General features: G+C 52.5%; 1 protein-coding gene across 1 annotated transcript; it reads left to right on the top strand.

Annotated features, from left to right (window-relative positions):
- The first annotated feature begins 60 nt into the window (after window positions 1-60).
- Window positions 61-3,722, top strand: BO66DRAFT_392308 (tRNA methyltransferase PPM2). The gene is made up of 6 exons (XM_025647469.1): window positions 61-224; window positions 348-565; window positions 632-996; window positions 1,062-2,752; window positions 2,817-3,107; window positions 3,238-3,722. Exons 1-6 carry the CDS (start codon window positions 120-122, stop codon window positions 3,700-3,702), a joined length of 3,135 nt encoding a protein of 1,044 aa, XP_025503454.1. The 5' UTR covers window positions 61-119; the 3' UTR covers window positions 3,703-3,722.
- Window positions 3,723-7,198: the final 3,476 nt, after the last annotated feature.

A 7,198-nucleotide genomic window follows, 5' to 3' on the forward strand; every position in this document is an offset into this window, starting at 1 on the left:
CCGATCAATTACAGTACGGAGAGACTAGTCTAAAATATTATTCCCATCCCGCTTTCTTCTCATCGATCAATTTTCTTTCGGTGTTTCCTCAAACCCCCCAACCCCCACAGTCGCTTAGGATGACGGCGCAGAAGGAGGCTAGCCCTGCGACGGCTCCTACCAAGAAGCCCGTCATGGCGCCAGCTCTTTCCAAGGCCGAGAAAGAGGCCGATCTAGTCATGGGAGTAAGTTCTATCCATTCCGTCGCGGGGTTGCTACTATGCGCCGGCGCCGATACTTGGCCACGATCTACATTGTCCACCCATGTATTTCCTCTAATCTATGAAATACGAGCCTGACTCTTTTAGACCAACAATAGCAGTATCGTGTCGAAACGCAGCGTCGAGATGCTCTACTACCCTAAACCGCATTACTTTCGGTATTTCGTGAAGAAGCCCCAGCGCCGGTCGCCGTTGATCAACCGTGGCTATTGGCTCCGTATGCACGCAATGGCCGAAACTGTGCGCAAATTCATGGCGGAACCCTCTGGCAAGCCGAAATTCGTCCTGAACTTAGGATGTGGATTGTGAGTCGTAGTCGAAGGAAACTGCCCGGCATGCTGGAATCGGTATACTAAGTCGGGGTGTCGTAGTGATCCTCTACCGTTCATTCTCCTCAACACCGAAAAGTCCCTTTGTAAAGATACGCGTTTCGTGGATATTGATTACGAGAAGCTCATGCTCAATAAGAAAACGGCCATTAGGAGGACCGAGGAGATCACGCAGCTCCTCGAGAATGTAGAGTTCTTGCCGGACGATAGTGCCATCCAGATCCAGAGCGAGCATTATATTGCCATCGGCTGTGATCTGAAGAACTTGAAGAAGCTGGACGATGTCCTGCGCAAAGAGGTCCTTCCGGCCGAGTGCTCGGTTCTTTTCCTCGCGGAGGTCTCTTTGACGTACATGGATGTCACGTCTGCCAATGAGGTTTTGAAATGGGCCGCGCAGCTGAACAATGGTCAGACAACCCGACTGATCCCCTTTGGAAAGACTGCATCTAGTTGCTGACGCCGAGTTTGAAAGATGCCCGATTCTGCATACTGGAGCAGTTCTTCCCCGACGGACCAGACCATCCTTTCGCGTCAACCATGATGAAACACTTCAAGAAGCTCGGCGCGCCCCTCTTCTCGATCCACGAATACCCTTCATTAAACGAACAAGAGCAGCGGTTCAAGAATGCCGGGTGGCAGCATGCACACGCAAGGAGTCTCTGGGATATCTGGTCAGATGACAATTTCGTGAGCAGGTCGCTGCGGCGTTCTCTGGACGAGGTCGAACCGTTCGACGAGTGGGAGGAGTTCGCGCTCTTCTCATCCCACTATTTTCTCTTGATCGCCTCGACCCAGGATGGATTCTTGGTGCCGACCACCGAACAGACCGAACTATCTGCCTCTTCGGCCAACGTATCGAACGAGTTCGAACTAGTCCATACTGCCGGAGTCGGGCAAAGAAGATTTGGGGCGCTTCTTGCAGACGAAGATAGCTCTATTGGGTACCACGCTGGACTAGGACGGCAGACGCGATTGGCAACGACCGATCTGTACTCCAAATCCAAGGATGCTGTGAAGCCTCATTGGCCGTTCCCTCCGCGTGACGTCTCTGCCCGAATGTGTCACACAATCACCCACCTCTCTGGTAGCGATTGTTTGCTTGTCGGAGGTCGTGCTTCACCAGCTGCAGGGTTTCAAGATTGCTGGGTAAGACAAGGCGATCAGTGGCGCCCGACCGACAGTCTCCCGACGGCAAGGTTCAGACATAGTGCGGCGCGAGTGGCGTTCGACTCGGACCATGTCCTCGTATACGGTGGAAAGACTAGCGATGGCAGTACCATTGATACTTGGTTGGTGTGGAGCAACAACGGGGACGGATGGCTACCGGTTGTGATCAGCGGCGGAAACCCCGGGGCTCGATTCGGCGCTTGCCTGGCAAACATCGACAACACCTCCGGCGTCTTATTCGGCGGGATGAGTGATGATGGGGTCATCCTGGAAGACTTCTGGACCTGGACATTGCACCGCCGTGGCGAAAGGTCCTATTGTCTGGAGGTCAAGGATCAGACCAAAGACTTGCGAGGGCTCTCGCCCCTTGCCGGTAGCCTCAGCCGCTTCGGTGCGACCGCCAGCCAGACTTCGTGGGGATTAGTGATTGCTGGTGGCAGCATTCCTCGTCAGATTGTGCCTGCACATCAGGAGCTGTTACTGCTTAATCTGAAGGAGCTCGCCACCCAGCTTCGCAGCGGGTCTCCTTCGTCGTCGAGCCCCAGCATTCTATCTACTATAGGACTGGGAAGAGACTGCGGAGCACCTAGGCCTCTGCTGGTGGGTCATGCCTCTTATGCAGTAGACGAGGATCAGGTCCTCCTGCTAGGCGGTGGTGCTGTCTGCTTCTCCTTCGGAACATTCTGGACGGAGGGCACCTGGCTGTTGAAGCGCGCCGACTCGAGCGTTGACAACGAATGGAAAATGGTCCCTGAGACAGTACCGCCTCCCAAAGTAGAGGGACTGCCGACGACCTCATCAAATACCAGCTTCGATACCACCACCACAACCAAGGATGTAACGCCTATTCCTCGCGTCCAGATTCAAACCGCTGCCCAATTCCGGCAGATCCTCGCTGAGGGAAAGCCCGTCATTATAGAAGGATCGGACATCGGACCGTGCACTCACCTCTGGACCAAGGAATATCTAGCGAACGCGGTGGGCAGAGACCGGAAGGTATGTAGATTCAGGAAATCAACTAGTAAGGTTGGAGTCAAGCTAAGAACCCCGGTAAAATTAGGTTGTCGTGCATGAGGCTCAGTCCGAGCACATGAGTTTCCAGACGAAGAATTTCGCCTACACGACCAAGGAGTTTGGCACGTTCCTGGACGAGGTGCATGCGGGGGGCCGCCAATACCTGCGCAGCATCTCGGCCGACCACCCCACGAAATTGCCCGCCAACCTGGCCGTGGACTTTGCTGGACTGAAGGATGATTTCCGCCTGCCCGAAGCCTTTTCGGTCGTTTCGGAGAACGCGCATAGTTCCCCGCTGCGGATCTCGGGGCCCGTCACTTTGTGGCTTCATTACGATGTAAGTTGTGCTTGTCTTTGTATTAGCAGAAGAGAAAACGAAGGCCCAATGTTCTCCAACCAACGCAGAGAAAAGGAACACCAATAAACAAAAACAACAAACAAAAACAACTAATCACCAATCGAAACAGGTCATGGCGAACGTCCTCTGCCAAGTCCGAGGCGACAAGCGACTGATCCTCTACCCGCCCAGCGACGTCCAGTACCTCCAGGTACCCGCCGGCGCCTCCAGCTCGACCCTCAACGTCTTCCAGACGGGAGACGACAGCACGATCGCCGCGATCCCACACACCTCCCCGCACGAAGCGCAACTCCGCGCGGGCGACATCCTCTTCCTGCCGCCGCTGTGGCTGCACACGGCCAGCCCCGCGAAGGACCAGGTCAGCGTGGCCGTGAACGTCTTCTTCCGCAACCTGAGCCACGGCTATGCGGCCGGGCGGGATGTCTACGGGAACCGGGATCTGCAGGCCTACGAGAAGGCGAGGGCCGACGTGCAGAAGATCGCGCGGTCGTTCGACGGCGTCCCGGCTGACATGGCGAGGTTTTACTTGTTGAGGTTGGCGAGGGAGTTGAGGGAGAAGGCGGAGGAGCTGTGAGTGCTTGTCTATGAATGTATAGTACAGTATATATCACCTTGATGATGATGGGACAAAATATATTGTTTGTTTGTTTTGGTTACTGGTTTTGGTCAAGGGGGTGCGTTGTAGCAACATCGAATTGCGGATTTCATGTCACGATTTGGTGTCGTCGTTGATGTTGAATCATATCGGCAGCAAATCCACACCCCCAGAAAGCAAGAGGAATTGACTCGGGGAGTGTATGTGTAAAAGACACAGAAGAGGAGGGAGGAATGAGAAGGTGGTTCGGGCCACGACCCACTAGGCATGCCCTCTGCCTCCCGGGCCCTCCCTACATTAGTTAGTATACGGCCAAGCACCCCCCCCCTCCCCCCCAACAACAAGACCCACCCCTCCACCTGCAATGCAAGCACGCTTGCTGCGAACACGAAGTCGCAAGTAGGGTGGGGGGGATCACTGTACGTGTGTGGGATTTACCCACGTGGTGTGAGAAGACGAAGACTTCTTACATTAGTTCAGGTAGATATGTATATACAACTTCTCGGATATACCTATGTACAGTACAGTACTTACAGGTGGCGCCAGCAAGCCCAATGCGGGACGGAGGCGTCCAGTAGAACTATGGAGTAAATAAAGCAGGCTAGCGCAAGGCATCAAGACTCGACTCCCGATTCATGGGGTGGAGCCAACAGCCCTGAGCTGGATGGAGCCAGTCCATGGGGTCCGTGCTTTTTTGGGCCGGGTCAAACTTGACGTCTAGTCTACTTGCTCGGTGGCATGGCGGGCCTGGAGATGCGAAGCAGATGCCCGATTCTGCTAGCATTGGGGTGGTGGGTTTCAGGTGCCGGATTTCGGGTATGAGTATTATGTAGAACTAATTTAGGTGGAAGACTATGGGCGGGTTTGCTCGGGAGGGATACTTGGGATATCTAGGTGGTTCTCGGCGACACGCGGTCTTGTCGTCGTCATGAGTTAATTTAGAAAGTCGATGATCGCGTGCTCCCGGAGAAGGGCTAGGGGATATGTTCTGGGAAAGTTAGGGACTATAGAACAGGAAAAACCACAAACGCTCCGACATGGAACCCCGCACACTGCACTGTTAGTCTCATGCAAGGTCCCAGCAAACCAGGATGTGGATTTATCAGGTCGGGATTGAGAAGGGGGAAAAAGCATTGATGGTGGACAGTAAATGATGAGTCCGTCGGCTGGAAGTGGTTGAAAGAAAATGCACTGTGGTTAGTTGGCAGGGGCAGGCAGAGTTGATGTAGCACAACGGATTCCTTTCCAAGCGGGACGCTATCATGAGTGCTGCAAGAGCAGATTTGATACTGCTTTATCCATCTGGGTGTCCATGGTAACCGAGACCCAAATGATAAGTTAATCATCACATCGAGGGCGAAAAAGCTTTTGTAATCTCGATGTCATCGCCAATTCTATATTCTTTGAGCGCGCGTGCGACTGGCTGGATGTTCCCCATAACAGGTGGGGATCAAAGAACGCATGACTTGACAAGAACCATGGATGCTTTGCCCCCTTCCCTTATTGAATCCGTTGTTCAGGGATGGAGAAGTAGATACCTCGGGGTAAAAGAACCAGCTACTCACTTTCCGACCACTCAACCTTCAATACCATCCCATTCAGGACACTTCTTTGCTAGGGGCCCTGCATGGTTGGCGAGGGGGGAGGGGAGGGGGGCTGGGCTAAGGGTAAGAAGGAAGAGATTTGATTTGATTCGAGACTGTGTGTGTGTGCACGGCTTTGCTGCAGCTTTCCCTGTGTTTCCGTGTCACATCTTGGTCCGACGGAGAGTCAAGGGTTTTATTGGATCTGTAGAGGAGTGGTTCTTTTTTCTTGCGCCTTCATCGGTTTTTTGTTGGGAATCTTGCGTCAAGACTTTGTGGTCGTTTTCTCTGCATTCTGCCTCGTTTGAGAGGGTGAGGATGCGAGCTCCATAATGTGGCAATTTGGAAAGGGATGTTTAGGATGATCGATGATCAGTCCGGAGAGAGCGTGTGGTGTTATCAAAGCGCCGCAATCTCTGGGCTGGAATGGCCTGGCCCCGAGGATTCATTGGCCGCAAACGGTATGTTGATTTGTACAGTTCGGTATGTGTACTGTGCCTCGGTGGAGTTCTTCTGCCCGATCTCAAGGGCCCACTGGGTACAGATCGCATTCAATGGAAGATGTGCCGAGTTTCTTATCAGTTGCTATGAAGGTGGTGGTGGTGGTGGTGGTGATGGTGGTGGTGTAGGTGTAATTCGAGTTTAGGAAATGAAACCTGTCAAACAGTGATGTTTGAATATTCGAGGAAGAATGAAAGCAGTCAGTCAATAAGGTGGTGGTCAATAATAAAATAATACTAGTCATAATACCAATTAATGTAACGGGAGGGGGGGGGGGGAAACTGGACAGTGGAGGCAGTCCCGCCGCCCGTGCCAACTGCTCCGTGCCCACTTTTCTAACTGTCCGTTTAGTGCCCTTTTACCCCTCCCCACCCCCGTATTATTGTTCGCTCTGTACAACATCATCATCTTCCATCATCATTTTCATTTTAATTCACTTTACCTCTCCTTTCGTCTTCTACAACCACTTCTCGCCTTCCTTCTCCTCCTTCCTTCCTTCTCTTCTTAATCTTCTTCTTCTTTTTATTCCAGCACAGAAGCCTAAAACATCAGACCCAAAATAAGAAAAAGAAAACAAAAAAAAAGGCGGGGGAGAAACAAAGTCCAGGAGAAGGAAATCCAGGTGCAGAAATAATCCGGCCTGATTCTCAGTTGGGCCATTATTACTGCGTCTATCTATTTCTCTTTTCAGTTTATCTTCTCATTTGCCTCCCTCCCTCTCTCTCTTCTTGTCCTTCTCTTTCCCTCGATCCTTTTCATTCACTCACTCACTCACTCACCCTCACTCTTCCATCCTCATCCATTCTTTCTTTCTCGCCTGCTCCACCCTTTCCCGCCGGTACAGAGCACTCGTGGTCAGCTTCCCGTATCATTTGTGGGGTTGGGCGCCTCCGAGGCTTGCTATCAGCTACTAGTCGGTGGGTATTCCTCCATGCCCACTTCCCACTCAGTTCCTTGATCTAAACCCCCCCCCCTCGATTGCACCCACAATCGATCGCCTGCCCGTTTGCTTGATCCCAAAGCCTTCCCTTATCTTTTCGACTTCTGCCTCACCTCCTGTCTCTTTGTTCCCTTGCTGATACCGTCGGGTTCAATTAGATCATCATTCTAAACCTTATTCAACCATTTAAAGTCTGGCGTATCTCACCTTACTCCCCCCAACCCCACCTGTCATTCGATCGCGCGGAACATAATACGCTTGTTTTGGTCTTCGTTGCGATTGCGGATTCATTGCTAACGGGAGATCTCTCCCGCAGATACCACCACATCGTCCGGGGCTGAACGCTGAGACCACTCGACACTGATGCACCACTGATTGGCTTCTTGTGGTGTAACAATTGTTCTTGGGTGCATACCTTCGCCCGGCCGCAATCATTGGAGCAAATACCAGT

The sequence above is a fragment of the Aspergillus aculeatinus genome, assembly GCF_003184765.1.
Source record: "Aspergillus aculeatinus CBS 121060 unplaced genomic scaffold BO66scaffold_27, whole genome shotgun sequence".
Classification (NCBI taxonomy): Eukaryota; Fungi; Ascomycota; class Eurotiomycetes; order Eurotiales; family Aspergillaceae; genus Aspergillus; species Aspergillus aculeatinus.

Excerpts from the sequence above, each read along its gene's own strand:
- BO66DRAFT_392308 (XM_025647469.1), top strand. The coding sequence starts at position 120 with ATGACGGCGCAGAAGGAGGCTAGCCCTGCGACGGCTCCTACCAAGAAG. Across the intron at positions 997-1,061 it reads GGCCGCGCAGCTGAACAATG|ATGCCCGATTCTGCATACTG; the intron begins GTCAGACAACCC and ends CGAGTTTGAAAG. Across the intron at positions 3,108-3,237 it reads CTTTGTGGCTTCATTACGAT|GTCATGGCGAACGTCCTCTG; the intron begins GTAAGTTGTGCT and ends CAATCGAAACAG.